Source organism: Ursus maritimus, unplaced genomic scaffold (genome assembly GCF_017311325.1).
Source record: "Ursus maritimus isolate PB19 unplaced genomic scaffold, ASM1731132v1 scaffold_16, whole genome shotgun sequence".
NCBI classification, from domain to species: Eukaryota; Metazoa; Chordata; class Mammalia; order Carnivora; family Ursidae; genus Ursus; species Ursus maritimus.
The window spans coordinates 3,842,587-3,861,899 of record NW_024424008.1 but is presented as its reverse complement, the minus strand read 5'-3'; the positions used below and the strand labels follow the sequence as shown (position 1 = coordinate 3,861,899).

The 19,313-nt window shown below is 47.3% G+C and overlaps 1 protein-coding gene across 1 annotated transcript in view; it reads left to right on the top strand.

The window, feature by feature from the left end:
• The first annotated feature begins 1,110 nt into the window (after positions 1 to 1,110).
• Positions 1,111 to 19,313, top strand: part of OVCH2 (ovochymase 2) — a 22,177-nt gene continuing 3,974 nt past the window's right edge. Inside the window, exons 1-15 of the mRNA XM_008683845.2 lie at positions 1,111 to 1,475; positions 3,528 to 3,637; positions 5,629 to 5,720; positions 7,325 to 7,497; positions 7,867 to 7,962; positions 8,199 to 8,350; positions 9,003 to 9,192; positions 10,293 to 10,316; positions 12,109 to 12,199; positions 12,322 to 12,446; positions 13,159 to 13,299; positions 13,622 to 13,752; positions 15,818 to 15,911; positions 16,400 to 16,531; positions 17,701 to 17,781. Of these exons, the coding sequence (XP_008682067.2) occupies positions 1,388 to 1,475; positions 3,528 to 3,637; positions 5,629 to 5,720; positions 7,325 to 7,497; positions 7,867 to 7,962; positions 8,199 to 8,350; positions 9,003 to 9,192; positions 10,293 to 10,316; positions 12,109 to 12,199; positions 12,322 to 12,446; positions 13,159 to 13,299; positions 13,622 to 13,752; positions 15,818 to 15,911; positions 16,400 to 16,531; positions 17,701 to 17,781 (1,720 nt within the window). The 5' untranslated portion in view covers positions 1,111 to 1,387. The remainder of the gene's footprint in view (positions 1,476 to 3,527; positions 3,638 to 5,628; positions 5,721 to 7,324; positions 7,498 to 7,866; positions 7,963 to 8,198; positions 8,351 to 9,002; positions 9,193 to 10,292; positions 10,317 to 12,108; positions 12,200 to 12,321; positions 12,447 to 13,158; positions 13,300 to 13,621; positions 13,753 to 15,817; positions 15,912 to 16,399; positions 16,532 to 17,700; positions 17,782 to 19,313) is intronic.

The following is a 19,313-nucleotide window of genomic DNA, read 5'->3' as shown; positions in this document are numbered from 1 at the left end:
CAAAATATAGTGACTTAAAGTCAAGAAGGCCGTATTCCTAGTCAAATTGCTCAGGAAAGTGATTGATAAAATGTAACAGGAACCGCAAGATCACCTGCTGTCAAAAAAAGATTAAGATTTTGATTATAGTTTAGATTTTGCTGGATTATCTCTATGGTTAATACGAACCCCCAAACCAAAGGCCAAAGTTTTCCAGCTTCAGGGTTAAAGTGTCTGTGGAAATGCCTGTTGGAGGTTTGCGTGTCCTTCCTTCTTTGTTTTGCATTTGTATTATTTGCATGTGACGTATTTTTTAAAGATTTATTTATTTGGGAGAGAGAGAGAGAGTACTAGCAGGGGGAGGGGCAGAAGAAGAGAGAGTCCCAAGCAGACTCCCCGCTGAGCTTTGAGCCCTTGGGGCTCACTCTCACGACCCTGAGATCATGACCTGAGCCGAAACCAAGAGTCAGATGCTTAACGCGCTGCGCCACCCAGGCGCCCCTGCACGTGATGTATTTTTAGCGATTTATTTTGTACAAGGGCAAAAGTTGTCACAGGAAGTTAAAGGCTTCTGGTTTGACATCTGCTCTTTTGGGCAGGTAATTTGTAAAAGTTGACAGAAAAATCTCCTATTCCTATGTGGGCATAGCTGGCATCGGTCAATCCACAAGTGTCTCTCACACACTGACCGTGTGCCAAGAACTCAGCCGATAAAGGGAAAGACGCGCATCATCAGAGCCGCCTCCCTGTGCCACGTTGTCCACCAGGTGTATAAGTGAAGGAGATCTAGCGTTTGCCTTCTAGAAATATAAAAAATGGTGAGGAAATGTAGATTCGCAAATGCCCCCATAGATAGTACCTTAAACGACTGTCTGGCAGCTTGATTTCCCGAGTGTGCTATCAAATTATGTTTCCTCTCCTCCCCTCTCCTAACACGTGGCTATAACTACCCATTTACAACGGGAAAATAAGAGAAACAAAAATGTTTTCGCATATTCTGATGGGTTGTTTGCCAGCATGCAGCAGAACCTCGTAACAGAGACAACCTGGATGTTCGATCCTCTTGTAGACAGTGGCAACCTATACACTAAGAAGCAAGTACTGTTTGCAGATGAAACCTTAGACACCAACCACTGGGCTAGCCTGGCGGAGGCAGCATATCGATGTGGGTGTGACGGGACATGTAATATTGCTCGATCAAGACCATGCTTCTGTGGTTGACTCCCCACATCTCGCAACGATCTTTGCAAGAAACCACATTCAGAAACATCGTAAGGACATGGTTGAATGACTCAAGTCTTGGTTAATAAATAACTTTCTTTTAAATTGGCTTCTTACTGGTCTCACAGGCTTTCTATTTGGTTTTCCTTAGTCTCTCTAAAATTTCTAGGAAAAACTGAGTCTCAAAATGACTCTGAGCAAGAATACTCTCCTTTTACTACTTGGAATGCTGTGCTTGGACCAAGGCAAATCTGCAACTCTCTCTCTCCCCAAAGGTAAGTTCCAAGTGAACTCTATAACTACCTTCATCTGAAGGGATAACCTTTGCTGGCAATGGGCATCACTACTCCATGCAACGTTCCTTTGGGAAAACAGAAGCAGATGTATTTTGGAGACCTAAGTGTTTTTCATGTCATTATTTTGGGCTTCTCTCCCGTACTCGGCATACGAAACTGGATAACACATTCATGGCATACAACCTGGACAAATGGCATTGATCTGGAGAAAACTGGGATTATTCACTTATTTGGACACATTACATAATCCCATCCTTTTCCATGGAGCAAATTCTGGAAATCAACATATATTTGAAAGCATTTGTAATCTTTTGGAAAATTATCTTACTGGGAAATATGAAGTATGTTTACTGTGGCACATTATGAATGGTCTCTTTTCCCTCAAGTAACATAAGGTGAGGACAGTTCTTGGCAGGCTTCTCCATAGTCAGAGCTGTGCCAGCCCCAAGAATCATCCTGTTTTCTGTCTTTGCCTCAATGAGTTCAGGAAATAGTAAGTTTTGTGTCTAATTTATTTATGATTCATTCAACTGAAACTGTTAGAAAATAAGCTTTTGATTCAATGTCATGCCTGCACTGGGTTCAAAATCAAAGGGCTCAGTGTGACATCCATCCTTTGCTGTTAATTAGCTGTGCATTTCTGTGATTCTTCATTTTCTCATCAGTAATGTGGGGCCAATAGTGCTCGATTCATGGCACAGAATGAGGATTGAATGAGAAGTCATTTGTAAGACCTTTGTGTATTTTAACATATTAATCTAAATAGCTATGCTCTCAAAGATATGCTATCCAGAAAAAAAGCATTGGTTCATCCATCCAACTTTTCTAAGTGTCTACTGTACGTTCGGAATTGTGCAAAACCTTGGAAATACAGAGATGAATAAAACATAGGGTTTTTTCCCCTCGTGTAGTGTATAGTCCAGTGAGAGAGGCAGACACACTACTCATTATCACAACGCTGCATGGCACGATCTAGAGAAGCGGGGAGGAAAGCCTACTATGCAGTGCAGGAGAGACACTTAACACAGCTTGAGGAAATCAAGGAAGACTTCTCAGCTGAGGTGACGCCGAAGCTGAGGAATAAGGAAGAAAGGGTCCAGCTGGGAAAAGAAGTGGGTGATCATGAGGCAGGGCTTTCTGGGCCCGCCTTGAAAACAGGTAGAAAAGAATGATCTGCCAAAGGGACAGAAGGTACGCCATCTTTGAATTACCGGGCAGTGCTGAACATCTTTAATCTAGCTCATCCGCCAGTTGAGGGGCCCAAAAATCACTGAGGCTAAATAAGTAAATGCAACTTTCTCAGGGGTAGAGTCCTCCTTTTGCCATTACCCGGCAACCCTTCGAGCCTAACACCACTCTGGTGTGTGAATCCAGGCACGTTCTTGAGCAACCCGCCACTTTCTACTTCCACAGAGAACGAAGCCCAATGTCTGAGAGTGTGCCGGGTAGCACGGACCATGGCCTCAGGCTCGGTCTCCTGGGTGGAGCAGAGAAGATGTACACACAGTTACAACCCAAGGCAGAGTACGGCACCAAACACTTCACCAGTCACTCAGCAGCTTCTATGCATCATGGACTGTTCTCGATACTTTGAATGCAGATATTTCTAAGATTAAGTTCCTCACTTGGACAAGCCCACAGTCTAACTGGGTTGAAGGACATAGAAATAACCACGACGTCATGTGATAAATGCCATAGAAGCAGAGTGCGGTGCGGAGACTGCAAGGGGCCAGATTGCTCAGAATCAAGGGGGCTACATTNCTGCTGGCCCAGTGGAGATCTACCTCTGAGGTCTTTCATCTTCATATCAGAGCAGTAGATCTCTTCATGATATGCCTGTTCTGGGTGACAAAAGCTGAACAATCCCATGTACTGCAAATCACAGCAAATCCCACAATTAATGTAAAGCCATGTTGTAATCTTTCCACATGCTCCATGTCCTACAGTTTTTTCTTGCTCAGAAAAGCTTCCTGTATTCCTCAGTTCTAGGAGCTATCTAATCACTAAATTTTTGTCTTCTCTCTCTCCCAGCTCCCACTTGTGGGCGGAGTCTGGTGAAGGCACAGCCTTGGAATTACCTTAACATTTTCAGTCGCATTGTTGGGGGAAGCCAAGTGGAAAAGGGTACCTACCCCTGGCAGGTGAGTCTCAGGGAACATTCTCTAGTGGACAGACTATGAGCTTTCTCAGGAACGGATGTCCCAGAAACCCTCCATTCTGCCTAACTCATCACCAGAGATCTCCTGAGTGTGTGCCAGGATCCGAGTCCCTCAGGATGTCCATCCGTTGAGTTCCAGAAAATGTATGTTCAGAATAATTACATGTGCTACTGGCTTGCCCCCAAAATTGGAAATGGCACCCCAAACTTTCAGCCCCTAAGACAAAAACCCCACTTCAGTAACCTAAAAAACTCTTGAATTTACAACTAGAAGAATAATTCTCTAATTCAACAACTATAATTATCTCATTATAGTTAAAGATGACCTGGTAAGTCAAAGGTGTCATATCCATAGGTCTGCTTTCTGTTTGGAGGTTTATACCTTTATCATAGGACCTCTTAAGGAATAATCAAGAATACCGCCTCCTTAGAAGCTGATGTCCTAAGACTCTTCTCCCGATCTAACCTCCTGGTCTTCACATGCCATCAACACGCCTTTGTGCATCTGTTTCTAGCCTACGGTGTTCACATTTATCATCCTTGAAATTCTCCCAACTTTCTTTATTCCGAGAGCCATTTTGTTTTCTCGCCTCTTAATTTTGTGAGTAATAGCTCCTTACTTTAACTTTGTTTAAGTCAGTCACATTAATTTTTGGTCAGCGGATATTTAGTAATGGTTGGTTGATTGAGTTTATGTTTAGTAGGTTGACCGAATGGCCAAGTCATGGCCATTTGATTAACTGATGAATTAATTACTTGGTTGAAGAGTTAATTGATCAGTTGCTTATTTGATCAACTGGTTGACTAATCAATTTAGAAGTTCATATTCAAGTCAGAGTCAGTGATTTTACTTACTTTTACTTACTCTTTTTCTTTTTCTCTGTATTAAATTTTTTCAATTGTTCATTGAACACTTTTTGAAAATGTGACAATTCTAATAAATGTCTTCTTTTCTAATTCTGACAATGGAATTAAAAGCATTTACTTGAATGCTAAGCGAAATAAGTCAAGCAGAGAAAGACAATTATCATATGGTTTCACTCATTTATGGAACATAAGAAGTTGGAAGATCGGTAGGAGAAGAAAGGGGGGGTAATCAGAAGGGGGAATGAACCATGAGAGACTATGGACTCTGGGACATCCGTTCCAGACTCTGAGGGCTTCAGAGGGGAGGGAGGTGGGGGAATGGGATAGGCTGGTGATGGGTAGTAAGGAGGGCACATATTGCACGGTGCACTGGGTGTTATATGCAACTAATAAATCATGGAACTTTACATCAAAAACCAGGGATGTACTGTATGGTGACGAACATAATATAATAAAAAAAATTATTAAAAAAAAAAGCATTTACGTATACCCTGAAAGCATTTTAGAGTCAAATATCATGAACAGGATAAACTGAAGATAGAAAGTAATTGGTAGAGGCAGATTAAAAAACAGGCTTGAAGCAGTGATAGAGGTCAAAGAGCTAAGAGCATGAGAAAATTGTAGGCACTGACGATTTCTCTAAGAGGCTTGGAAGCACTGGAGCATGTGTTGAAAGATTTTCTTAGCCTTCACCTGTTCTTCTCCCAAATCTGTTTCTCTGGACTCTGCTATATCTTACATTTCTCTTTCTTTCTCTTCATTCACAGAAATTGTTCATATTGCTAGAGTAACAGTCTGGGTCAACAGTATTATGAAAATAAATAAATAAATATCAATCATTTTTACTACCAATTCTACTAAATCCTTATAGCCAACTGTCTCAAATTAACTACTTCTCCTACAGACCAGGGCTGGGAATCTTCTGGTTCCAACACTGCTCTTCTTTCTGAGCTGTCACGGAATGGGTTTTACTCCTTCACAGTCCATAATTTCTAGTATTTGTAAAATATTGGGGTCTGTTTTTCAGAATATGTTCAGTCTCCAGGTTTGGGGGGGGAGGGGTCCCAGGGCACTAACTTGCTCCCACTTAGGCTTTTTGCAAACCAGGTGTCTCTGAAACGAAGGCAGAAGCACATCTGTGGTGGGACCATCATCGCTGCACAGTGGGTGATTACAGCTGCTCACTGCGTTGCAAACAGGTAAGGAAGGCCTAGCTCATGGTGAACACCACACTACCCTCCTTCTCCTTTGGAATCAGCAGCAATAATTGTATCAAAACATGGAAATGTGTGATGTATACTTTAGCACAGGAACATAACAGAAATGCATAACACAAGCATCAGCGACATCGTCAAAGGATACTCAACTTGGTAGAAAACATACTTTGTTTGTGGGAGTGGAATACTTTGTCTACTTAAATATGACTGGAAGTAGTTAAAGAATAATGTCTAAGTGAAAACAAGAATCGCAAAGACATATTTGTGAAAATTCTCTCTCAAATTTCAGTGAAAAAAAATAATCTGGTTCATTATACATCTTAAAAAGTTGATAGAAGAACTGAATTCTACTCCTGAAGCCAATGTTGCAATGAATGTTAGCTAACTAGAATTTAAATAAAAATTTGAAGAAAAAAGTTGATAAAAGAAAACAAAGGGAGGCCAGTAAACCGTAAAGAAGGCGCCCATGTCTGCTTTCCTTCTCATCCTGCCTCTCTGAGCCGCGATCTAACAACTTCCGTCCGTTAGCCAATTTCCTGTTTACTCTAAACATTCTACTGTTATCAGCGTTCTTGGTAGTCACTAGGCTGCAATCAAGATCATGTCCCATATGTGCCCTCTTTCATTTCAAGTCTGCAAACATTCCCTGGATATTTACTTGGTGCTAGACACTTCGGTGGGTACCAAAGATACAGAGATAAGATGTCATTCCTATCCCCCGCGGAGAGCCAATAGTCTCAAGATGAGTCAACTGATCATCTCCCTGCAGTGTGGCGAGGGACTGGGCTAACGAGATGCTGTGTATTAGGTTAGGCAGCCAATATGGCCAAGAGCCAGGGAAATATACCAAGAGAAAATGATGCCCTTTCCAATTCTGTATAAAATCATCACTTTGGGGGAAAAAGGGTCCCCAAAGATGGTAAGCCCAAAGTTGTTGATCCACCTCAATGCATCCTACTGAGTTCCTTTCAGATAACCTGGCTACAGGATGAAGGGAAATAGAATGGTCTTTCCCATCTCACACCACGCCTCTAAATTACAAACATACAGGAGGTAATGAGAAGATCCCCACCTCCCACTGTTTTAATCCGTCCCGACTCTTGAGTGCATACTCCCTGAGATATCAAAGTTCCGATGCTGTTATGTCTTTCATAACATACATTGAGCATTAGGTCTTTGACACTAGAGCTGCACACTTAAGGGGAATCACCAATCATTCTCAAAGAATCACTGGTACTGAGACCAGGCCAACTACCTAGGGCAGCTGAATAAAATCCACTATGGCTTCAGACCCCTGAGTTACAACATATAAGCATTTTTAGAGGTTTTATGAATAACACTGAAAAGTATTCTATTTATATTTATTATTGGTTCCATTTGAGGCCACTCTTGACTAGTCCCCCACTTAAATTGGGAACCTTTGCATTTTTACTAGCAGTGATGAAATCATTCTCACTTTCTCTTTTCGGCATCCTCACTCACACATTATCCATCCATGTCATTTGAAAGAGGCCAGATTGTCAATCATTACAAGTGTCCTCAGAAGCTAAATGAAATTTACTCACTTTACTGATTCCTCTTCATAGAAATATTGCAACACCTTTGAACGTCACTGCTGGAGAACACGACTTGAGCCATATAGAGCCAGGGGAGCAGACCCTCACCATTGAAAGCATCATCATACACCCCTATTTCTCCATCAAGAAGCCGATGGACTATGATATTGCTCTTTTGAAGATGGATGGTGCCTTTCATTTTGGTAAACATTTGGGGCTCACCGTGAATCGTCTATACCGTGTTCCCTATAACTTCTGCTCCATAGCACATTCCCTACAACGTATGTTACGTAGCGTATGTCCAACAGTTCTGGGTCAAGCACTTCAAGACAGGGATTTGGGGTGGATGGACCCCTCCGTGAAACCCTTTTGTACGTGGCTTCAGATACAGGATTATGTGGAGTCAGGAGAGAGCCCTTCTCTGTCTGCTAAGTGACCCCTGGAGGTGCAAGGCACAGAGAACACAACTCTCCCGAGATATTTCGGGAACCACCTAGAGGCTATTTGGTGAGTGGCTTAGGATGTCCTCTCCTCCGTGGATGAGACAAGACCTGCCCTGCTCTTTTCTTCAGGCCAGTTTGTGGGGCCCATGTGCCTTCCAGAGCCAAAGGAACGATTTGAGGCTGGGTTTCTTTGTACAACTGCAGGCTGGGGCCGCACGGCTGAAGGTAAGAACTTCTATGCCACTTCTTTTAATCAGATTTCAGAACGTTCTGGTGGGTAATCAGGAAATACTGTTTTTAATCTATTTTTTTAAAAAACCATTGTGTAAACATTTTAAAACAGAATAGCCATTAAACTGAGAAATTCAGGTCTTTCCAAAAGATATAAACCTGAATGTGGCGTCTTCAACTCAGGAAGGGTGAGAGTGCCTTGCTGGGGCTCTCACCTCTCTGTTTTCTAGATGGTGTTCTCTCGCAAGTCTTGCAGGAAGCGAACCTGCCCATTCTGACCCAGGAGGAGTGTATGGCAGCTCTGTTAACCCTAAAGAAACCTGTCAGTGGGCAGACCTTTCTCTGCACAGGTTTCCCAGATGGAGGGAGAGATGCATGTCAGGTAGGTGGGAGTGGCTGGGTTGAAATGTCCCAGGCAGGGCTTCCCTCAGCTTTGTCATCAGGGGAGGGGCTAAAAGAAGGCTGTGGATAAGACTGGACTCTGGAAAGAAGGGTCGGGAGTGACAAGGGAGGTCAAGTCAAAATAAAGGGACAGTTATACAACCTGTTTTTAGCAGGAAGTGTGGATTCAGAGGAGGTCTTCCACTTTTCCCAAAAGACAAAATAACAGAGATAATGCCAACAGTGGGCTTAGGGTTCTCTACCCCTGAAGGCTGGCTGGCTTTTTCCCTTTTAGAGGTTTCTAATTTGTGGATAATGGGAACTTTCCTTTCCTTCCATTCCTCCTGCTGACCAAGACCTGAGGTGAGTTTCACTACTGGACAAGACTTCTCTGAGTCTGCAGGATGAGACAGGAGTAGGAAGAAAGTCTGATGACTGATGAAACAAACATCCCCCCAGGATGGGGAAGAAAAGGGTGCAATTGCAGTGATATTTGAGGATTTAATGTGAATTGTGCTTAGCTGTTCTCCTGGGCCCCGAGTCCAACTTATCAGAAGTGAAGAAATGTCATTGACCCTCAACTAGCATCTCTGTGGGGAAAAGAGGGAGCACAGACCTGACAATGATGGTAAGAGAGGCTTTTTCCCCTCCAGGGAGATTCAGGAGGTTCCCTCATGTGCCGGAATAAGAAGGGGGCTTGGACTCTGGCTGGTGTGACTTCTTGGGGTTTGGGCTGTGGCCGAGGCTGGAGAAACAACATGCGGAAAGATGACCAAGGATCCCCTGGGATCTTCACAGACCTTAGAAAAGTGCTTCCCTGGATCCACAAACACATCCGAACTGGTAATAACGCCAGCACACAAGGTCAGGAAGCTGGGGCCAGCGAGAGTGTCGGCAGTCTAGGCAAGTCAGGGCCTCTGAGCGGACAGCCTCTGCTTCTGTTTCTAGTGTAGCACGTAAGAATTGTGACATTTTAAAATTTAAAATGAGTAAAATACGGTATGCAGTGCAGCAGACAACTATTCAAAGCAGCATGAATCCATCCATCCTAGGCTCTGTCAAATTTGCCTGTAGTTGAAACTAGCAGTTAGTGATGCAATTCCAGCACTTACTTCTCAAGTGTGCTAGCGAGATGTAGCAAGCTACAGTGGTTATGAACCGGTGGAAATTTTGCGTCCCAGAGGACCATGTCTGGAGACATTTTTGGTCGTCACCATGGGGGGGGGGTGGCACTGGCATCTAGAGGGTAGGAGCTGAAGCTGTTGCTAAGCATCCTGCAACACGCAGGACAGCACCCACGACAAAGAACAATCCGGCCCGAAATGTGAGTAGTGCTGGCACAGATCGGGGTTCCAGGAGTCTGAAGAGGTCAGGGTCTGTACACGCCCTTCTTCCAGACCAGGCAGTTAACTGAAACTTCACTTCTGCCTCCAAAGCCAACTTCATTGTTTTCTAACTAGTAGCTTCCAGCTTCAATAGGGCTTCTATTCTGTCCCAAAGGGGTTAATTCAAATTCATTCGGTAAGAACTTGGGTTTGTTTTCAAGTGTGTGGTCCCGGGGCAGGCGTCCAAGCCCTCCAGTCGTAGCTACACCAGCAGCTCTTTTGTGGTTGTGGGTCACGTATTTCCGCCTCCAGCCTCCCTTCTCATGAACAACAAGAGAGGTGGACCGATAACCTCTTGCTCTGTGTAAACGCCAAGCTAATCACGGCCTGTTTCTTAATTAGCCCACTTAATGAAGGGAGTGAAATTTCATTAAAACACCAAGGCCACTTTCCTGCTTTGTCAATTTATCCCTTCTGTTCTTTCCACCGATTAGATTTTCATTAGTTGCATATTGACTTAAAAATGCCTGCATGTTGGAGCCAGGGAAATGCTAACTTCTTGAAATGTGGGTCAGGATACCACAGACCTTGAACAGCGTCTTTCTTTTTCTTTCCCAGGGAAGCGGAGAAAGAGCTCCAGAGGTGGGTGTTGCTCGCAGCCCGCTCTAGTATTTCTGAATGTAGGTTCCCTTTATAACCAAAAGTCCTTGCACGAGCTCTCCCTGCTCACTGGGTATAAAGCTACCCACACTCGGGGCACCCACAGCCATTCCGTGCCAGTCAGCGCAGGCCGGGGCCCAGAGGGAGCCCGGTTCCCTCCCATTTCACTTCTCGAGAGCTCCATCTCAACTCAGCAAACATTTGCCAAACCCTGGATTTGGATCCGACAGTCAGGGGCCGGGAGGTGAGGTGGTGCAGATGTGGTCAATAAGCTACGCGCCTTACTCTGAAGGTGTCCTCACAGGTACAGGGGACTCTCTCCCGGCGTTACACGGCAAGTCTGCAATGAATCCACTCTGTAGCTTTGGGAAAGCGCCTTCCTACCTCCGGACCTCAGGTTCCCCATCCATAAAGAAAAGAGTCTGGACCAGGTGGTCTCTAAGGCACCTTTAGCTCAGATTGTCAGTGGTTCTATGAGTCTGTGGAACCATCTACAAAGAACAATGGGGGAAAAGCACCCTGAGAACTAGAGGAGTGACTGGCTGGGGAAAAAAGCAAGGGGAGGCTTTGGAGCACAGACACGTTTTTGGCTGAATCACAAAAGGCCCCCACAAAGAACCAGTAGAATATCGTCCGGTGGAAATGGGATACAGGTAAAGAAAAATATTGCAGCTCAAGGAATCATCTTTCTCGAAAGACAATGCTAAAGAATGGAGGTCTGCAAATGCAGGGGGTAGAAGAGACCAGAGCGTCAGTCAGAGCAGCTGAAGTGGGGATGTGTGTGATGGGGTTCGATGAGGGAGATTAGAAACTAAATTGAGACCAAGCGGTGGAAACTTCGGATGCCTGTCTAAAAAGTTCGGATTGACGGAGTAAAAGGAACTTGAATTAGATAAATAGATTAGAGCACTACTCTGGTGGTACAAGAACAGCACGTCGGGGATAGGCTGGGGGGACTTCTGAGATTACACATTAGTTCCAGAGACCGAGGGCAAGGGCCAGAGAATGAAAGGATGGGAAGAGAAACAAGAGGAATTGGGACCCGGTAGTCTCTTCTATGAAGGGCGGGGAGGGGCAGGGAAGAGCCAAGGCTGGAACCCAAGTTTCGAGCATGAGATGAAGCAAAGGGCACATCGGAGGAATCTAATCAGAAAGCACCTGGGGTGCCGTTGGTTGAGCATTCGACTCTTGGTTTCAGCTTAGGTGGTGATCTCAGAGTCACGGGATCGAGTCCGCGTCAGCTCCATGCTAGGCGTGGAGTCTGCTTGACTTTCTCTCTCCCTCTCCACACCCCCCCAAACTCGCACCTGCTGTCTCTCTAAAATAAATAAATCTCTCTCTCTCTCTTTTTTTTTTAAATCTAATCAGAAGCGGAAGCAGTTTTGCAGACTATTTGCAGCATGTTAAGGGGATATCTAGGAGATGGTTGAAAAACAGGTCTGAAGCTCAGGAGAGTAGAATAATAGGAAACTCAGGGTATGAATGAGACCGGTCAGAGGGCTTGTGTAGAGAGAGAGGAAAGCAGGGATGGAACCTGGGAAATACATGCAGGTAGAGGTCGAGTTATGATGCCGGAGAAAGAACAGCGAAGGAGAAGAAGTCATTGACCCTCAAGGTTAGGCAGCATATAAAAAGAACAGAAAGAATGAGGCATCACCGAAGCCAGGGCAGGGAAAGCTTTCACAAGAGAGGAAGCCTGCCTAACGACGAGCCAGGCGTTCCAGTGTCTGTACGGGCCCCCAGTCACCCTGCTTCTCATGGCTGTCTGTCCCAGCCCCGTGCAGCGAGCAGGATCGTGTGCTCCACGAGTCTGAGGGCGAGCTGCACTTCCCAGAAGGCCCCCACCTGTATTACGAGCGCCGGCAGTGAGTAGCCCCCTGCCACTCCTCCCCCAACTGCCCCCTCCAGTCTGACTGTGCCCAGTAACTGGACCGTGACAGTCACGTTCTGTCTGGAAACGACACCCTCTTAATGGATCTGCCTGCAGACGCTGTGTCTGGACCCTGCTGGCCCCAGAGAAAATGCATGTCCTGCTCAGTGTTTCCCACTTGGATGCGGAGTCTTGTCACCACAGCCACCTCTCGATCTATTCCTTAGAAGACAGACTTCTCGGTGAGCGGATTTTCACGCTGTCAAATGGACACTTGTGCTGGGAGGGCTTCATGGGGCCGGGAGGCCGTCCGTCTGGCACCGGGACATCTATAACACAACACTGCCCATTTCCAAGCTGGAGACTCAGGACTGACTGTGGAAAGGAACTGAATCTGAGCCGTTTTGTTTGCTGCACCTGCTTTCCATGGAACCAGGCTTCCTAGATTCATGTGCCAGGCCTGGAGCCCCTCGGGAGTAAAATACGGACCTGTCACAGGGCCTCTCAGGCAGGATGTTGCTTTCCTAGGCACACAAATGAGCTTTACTGCACCGTCCAGCTAAGGACGCAGGTAGCAATGGAAAACCATGAGTGGAGGCGAAGGGCACTTACGCAAGAAATGCAGATGGAGGAGCATTTCTGTGGTTCTTAAGAGGAGGTGATTTTTGCCCCCCAGGAGATACCTGGCGACGTGTCAGAGCGTTTCTAGTTGTCATGAGTACAGGGAGTATCAGTGGCATCTGGCGAGCAGAGGCCAGGGATGCTGTGAAACATCCCATGATACCCAAGACAGTCTGAACGCCAAGAATGTCCCAGTTCAACGTCAGTGGTACCAGGGAGAGAAACCCTGGCTTAGACAGTCCTGTCCTATCGTGACAGTCCGGTTCTCCCTAAGTCTCTCAATGGGTGCTGCTTCTAGACTCCGAAGCACGACTCTTCCTCCTTGTGCTGCAGGGAAGTTCTGTGGGAAGAGCGTCGCTTCCTCAGTTCTGGTTGGCTCCCACTCTGTGCGGCTGAATTTCAGCTCTGATGCCACCGATTACGCAGCTGGGTTCAACCTCACCTACAAAGCTCTAAAGCCAAGCTACCTTCCTGGTAAGACCTCCTGCTTTATCCCACTCTGTGCAGGCCGTCTAGAGAAGTCTGAGGCCCCGCACGCATGGGGAGAGGGGACCATGGGCCCGGGGAGAGGCCCCTGCAGGCGCTCCTTCCACAGTCCTGCTAACTCGTGTTTATCGCTCAGGAGCTGGGAGGGCTGAATGAGCCCTGGAAAATCAGCACACAGACATCTTCCTTCGTGCTGCCTCTGTCTGAAGAGTCAGCCGCTGCGTCATTTGTGGGAGACACGAGGGAGCACGAAAGGATTCCTCTTTGCTTCAGTGATGCCGTTGTCGCGACGTTTCCCCTTGTGTTTCAGATTCAGGTTGCGGTTCCTTTACTGTCCTTTTTGAAGAAGGCCTCATACAGAGTCTTCACTATCCTGAAGACTATAGTGACATGGCCAACTGTAACTGGGTTTTTCAAGCCCCCAAACACTACCTGATTAAGGTACTGCCTCTGGTTACCCTTAACTTTGCTCTGGTATCTCCACAGAAATCATGAGGGCAGAAGTTTGTTGTTGTTGTTGTGTGTGTGTGTGTGTGTTTGTGGGTTGTGTGTGGGTGTATGTGTGTTTAAGTTAGGTTTATTCCCTGCTGTATCCCTGGTCCCTGGCGTACAAGGCTCTTGATAAATAGGCATTGAATAAACAGACCAGCCTATTTTCCCTGTAACTACCCACATTTACCACTAGATGGCAATTGTGTGCTTTCTGTTGGAGGGCTGTCTTCATCCGTACCCAGTAACTGGTTTAATCAGTTTCTAGTCCCTTCTAGAAACAAGCATTTCTTCCTTATCCATTAAACTGCTAACAAAACGCTTTGTAAGTAATGGCTAACAAAAGTCAATGCCAAGAAGGCCCCAAACATCAAGCTTTCCATGCAGAGGGAACAGAGCAAGCACAGAGGAGCCATGCAGACCAGGCTGAGGGACGGGCTGGTGTCAGAGGGTCGTGGGTGCGTGGGGAGGGGTCGTAGGAGGTGAGGCTGAGCTGTAAGTACAGGGAGTTTCCAATGTCGGGACGCAGAGTTTAGTCCGCATTTGGTTAGTAGCGTTTGTGGCCGCCTGTTTGTTCACGAAGCACCAGCGGGCCATCGGCAGAAAGAGGCCACCCGGTGGTTTAAGACTGCAGGCAGGATGCGGTTGGATGTAGGCATTGATTTAGAAGTCTCTCTCTTAAAAAGATAATTGAGAGCGAGAGAGTATATGAGGGAAAGAAGAGGTAGAAGATAAAGGGGGAGGCGTAAGGATGGACAAGACCTCCAGGCTCTCATACATTTAAGAGGCAAAAAGAAGCCCGAGAGTCGCAGCAGGTGTGGAGTTAGGACAGTCCAGAGAACGGAGCCTTTCATTTAAAACACCAAACAAGCAAACACACGAAGAGGTGTGGCCCAGTCTGGATTTCCCACAGAAAGTGAGTTTAAAGAAGAGGACTGAGCATTCACTACCCGGGCCTCAGCTCATCCCCCAGCAAAAGGGAAAAAGACTTGGATTGACAGTTGAGCGATGGAGAGCAGGTGGGAGAGGAAGGCCCTGGAACAGTCAGTCTGACGTCCGGAGCAGGAACAAGAGCTCACAGGTTTTACCGAGGAGTGGGAGAAGACACAGGGGAAAGAAGTGTAGATCTCTTTCTCAAAGCTTCTGGACCCAAACAGTTGAAATAGCAACTTTCAGGAGGAAGCAGAATTAAGGGAAGCTTTGTAATGAGTGATAGAGGATAAAAGTTGAAGTGTGAGTGGATTTCTGGAAGGAGGAAGAAGACAAAATTTAGTTGAAAATCTAAACGTGCCAGAGCTGGGAGGGCCTCAAGACCACCCAGTCATTCGGTCCGTGTGTACTGAGTGCCGTGGGTCAGTGGGTCAGTGCGGTGATGCCCTCGCCCCCTGCAGTGACCGCGGCATCGTGCAGGACCCCTCCCAGAGGAACTGGGAAATTAGGATTACAAGTCATAACTATGCACATACTATTTGCCTGGGAGAGAAAAGGGACTGTTTCCAGAAAGCATGGCAGGAAGGGCTTAGAAATGTTTGAATGAATCCTGTTTCTGACCGTCTCCGTCTCCCCGTGCCTACATTCACCATCAGTGAGCATTTACTTTCACGTTGTCCCCTCCACGCAGCCCTCTGGGTCCCTCGCCCAGTGTGGGCTCCACTGAATCCCCATCACCTGGGTGCCTAAAATCTGAATCCCTACCTCATCAGCCCTACCTCCCACTACTCCTCTCTTCAAAGTCAGTTGAAGGTCGGTGCTGGCCAATCGCTGCTTGTTCTTTGCTGTTTGTCTGCTCTTCATAGGAGGGCGCCAGGGAGCTCAAATAATTGCACTTTTCCCCACATTTGTGTGGGCCCGGCCCTTATTTGGTCGCTGAGATGTGTCTGGGGTGAGCAGTGTGTGGGATAGCCTCTTTCCCTAAGTAATTTGACCCATTCACGTCGCAGAGCAGGCTGAATAATCCAGATTTCTCTGCGCGCTCAAAATCAGGTCACTCGTTCATATGATGCGCTTGTCTTGTCAGCTTTCCTTTCAGAGCCTGGAAGTAGAGGAAAGCGGGGACTGCACTTCTGACTACGTGACCGTGCACAGGGATGTGGAAGGGCGGGAGGAAATAGGTGTGTGTCCCCTGGAGCCTCGGCTCCCCTTGCATTCGGACCCAGTCCCTTTGGGCGACTCCTTCCCGGGAATAGAAGGGACCGGCTCCAGCTTCCTTCACTGCCCTGCGCCCCCAGCTCCGTCCCTAGGCGCTCACGACCACCCCCCCTTCTCCCAGGTCAGGGGCGGGAAGAGCGGGAGGGAGGACCACAGAGCCATCTAGGGGTCAGGGGGCAAGTGCCACTGAAACAAGCCCTGTGGCTCCAACCAGTTCCCTCGGCGGCTTTCCCAGTGGGAGTGTCCGGGTAGAAACAGGCTTGAAGCACTGCCGGAGCTGAATACCCATTAGAAAGAAGGAACTGCCCCTCTACTTCGAAAACGAATTGGGACACCCACCAAAAAAGTTTCTTTCTTAACAATTACCTAAAGGACACCTTTTTTTTTCTCTCCAACGCCACGGCTGTTTGCCGGGCCCTTGACCGCGGCTGCCTGGGCTGGGCTTCGCCAGCTCGGTTGTGTGGCTTTGCCGCCCCTGCCCCCGTGCTGAGCTCCTCTGGAGTGATGCTTATCAGCTTCCAGTCGGATGAAAACGTGACCTTCAGGGGCTTTCAGGCTATGGTCTCTTTCATCCCTGAAACGGGTAAGCCGACAGCAGCATCAGCTTCTTGGGTCCCGATTCCCATCGTCGTCATGTGGTGGGAAAGGGCAGCCTCTGCGGCCCAGCGTGGCTGCAAGGGCTTCTCAGTATTTGCAGCAGCTCGGTTCTATAAGGTCGCCGTGAGCACCAAATCAGTGACCGCTGAACCACGGCTCGGAGCGGAAGTACGGGCTCAGGCTCCTGGGAGCCCCTGGTTTTACGGGTGTTTCTGTGCAAGGTCACCTTCTCCGCCGTATGTCGTTGACCATTCACTGAGCTCACAGCCAGTACCCATCCAGCTCGCGCCTGAACAAAGCTTATGCACCACGCGTGTTGTCCCGGCAAGGCACATCCCAGCCTCCTTGCGCTTACCAACGCCAGGGGGCACCTGCGCCCTACGTTACGTTCAGGGCCATTTCAAACCGCAAAAGCACCAACAAAAAGCACAGAGAGGCAAAAAACCCCACGGCAAGGACACTTGTTTATAGTATAAGAGCTAAAACAAGAAGTCACAGCGCCGCCTCGTTCGACCTCACAAGGGACACGGCCATCAGGTGCCTCAGATTTCTCACTGTTCTGCGTATGTCTTTGCATGGTCATGAAAACACCATTCGTCCTGAGTTACAAATAAACGAAAGGGAGTAGGTGAATTTGCAGATGTGGAATCCATGAAGAATAAGGACCGACACTGTGTCTGAGTCACGGCCTATCCGTATGAGACGTGTGATCTGAGAGTCATCTGAGACCCCTTTTCTTCGCCTTGCCGCGGGAGAACACATGCCTCGCAAGAATATGGTGAGGACTGAGTCAGATCAGGTGCGCTGGGCCGTGAGCGAGTGTGTGACACATAACAGAGGCCCGGAAACGTGAAAGGTCTTCACCGACCCCCAGTCCCCAGGCACACGGCTCCCCTCCAAGTCCTCACATCTGTGGGCATTCTGCCCAAACCCTACAAAGCCAGGGGTCGGCTTCTCAAGTTGTTCATTCTTGTTACACAAGCAGCTGCTTCTGGCAAACCCAGGTGAGAGTTAAAATACTCCACTTTTCAGTGAAAATACCCGCCGTCCAGCTGACTGAGATGCCCCAGAATTCTAACAATAATAATTTTCTGGTAAGTCCCAAACACTGGCCCTGTGTGTGTGATCTGAGCAACTGTGTATGCTTACCCTCAGATTTAAACGTCTCCAGATCAGAGGACGAGTCGATGTTTTTGGAGACATGGAATGTTCTACCCGAAGACCGCAATGCTTCCGGTAAGCTGCTCTGGGGAATGTGACTGAGAGATACCCACAGAGTGTATCAGTCAGGGTTCAACCAGAGAATCCCAAAAAGATATGTTGGGAGTCCTAACTGCCAGTACCCCAGAACGTGACCTTATTTGAAGCGAAAGTCTTTACTGAGGTCATCAAGTTACAATGGAGTCCTTAGTGTGGGCCTTAACCCAATATGACTGGTGTCCTTATAAAAGGGGAAACTTGGATGTGGAGAGAGACACCCACACACAGAGAACGTCACGCGAACGTGAAGGGGGAGACTGGGTGATGCATCATCTACAAGCCGAAGAGCACCTGTGATCACCAGCAAACCGCCGAAAGCTGGGGGAGAGGCACCGTCACCACCCTCAGAAGGAACCAACCCTACTGACACCTTGATCTCGGACCTATAGCTTCCAGAACATGACACAATAAACTTCTGTTCTTCTAAGCCCTTCGGTTTGTGATATTTTGTTTCAGCGGGCCTAGTAAGCGAATACACCAGGAACTGGCTAACAGGGCTGTGGAGGGTGACCAAGCAATTCAATCCATGGGGCAGGCAGTCAGAAGAGGAGATAAGGGGCGCCTGGGTGGCTCGGTTAATAAGCCTCCGCCTTCGGCTCAGGTCATGATCCCAGGGTCCTGGGATCGAGCCCCGCATCGGGCTCCCTGCTTGGCGGGAAGCCTGCTTCTTCCTCCCCCACTCCCCCTGCTTGTGTTCTCTCTCTCGCTGTCTCTCTCTCTGTCAAATAAATAAATAAAATCTTAAAAAGAAAAGAAAAGAAAGGAAAGGAAAGGAAAAGAAAAAAGAAAAGAAAAGAAAAGAAAAGAAAAGAAAAGAAAAGAAAAGAGGAGATTGCGGGCACTGGAACTCCACAGGCACAGCTGAAGGTACTGGCCCCTGGGGAAGAATTTCTTCTCTTTTTGGGGGAAGCTTCGGCTCTGTTCTTAAGGCCTTTCCAACTAATTAAGTCAGGCCCACCCAGACTATCCAGGATGATCTTGACCTAAAGTTCACGGATTAGGGACTTTTATTACATCTGCAAAATCCCTTCACAGCAACACCTTGATTAGTGTTTAACTGGAGGCTGTGGCTTAGCCAGGCTAACAAGTCCCAAAAGCCATCACACAGAGCTGTGTAGGACATGGTCATTGTCCATTTTGCTCAAAGCAACACTGAAATATTTCCAGACACGAGAAGCAAGACTCCCATCTAAACTGACTCATTTAGTGGAAATGGCTAACTAGGGGATCACGTTGTGGCCTGACTCACGAATCTGTCCACTAAGAAAAGGGAGTGAGTATCCCACTCCGTGTAATGCCAGCGAGCATGGAGAAGCCTGGGCCTTCTCTTTTCCTTGTTTGTTCCCGGACATCCACTGACATGCACGTGCGACCTCCCGGTCCCTGTGGAAAACATGGTGAGCTGAGCGAGCAGGGGAGAGGGGGCAGGGAAACTTGTATCATTTGCCATTTTGATAGTTTGTCAGGACAGAGAAAATTGAAGCACCTTATTTTTAATTTTTTTTTTT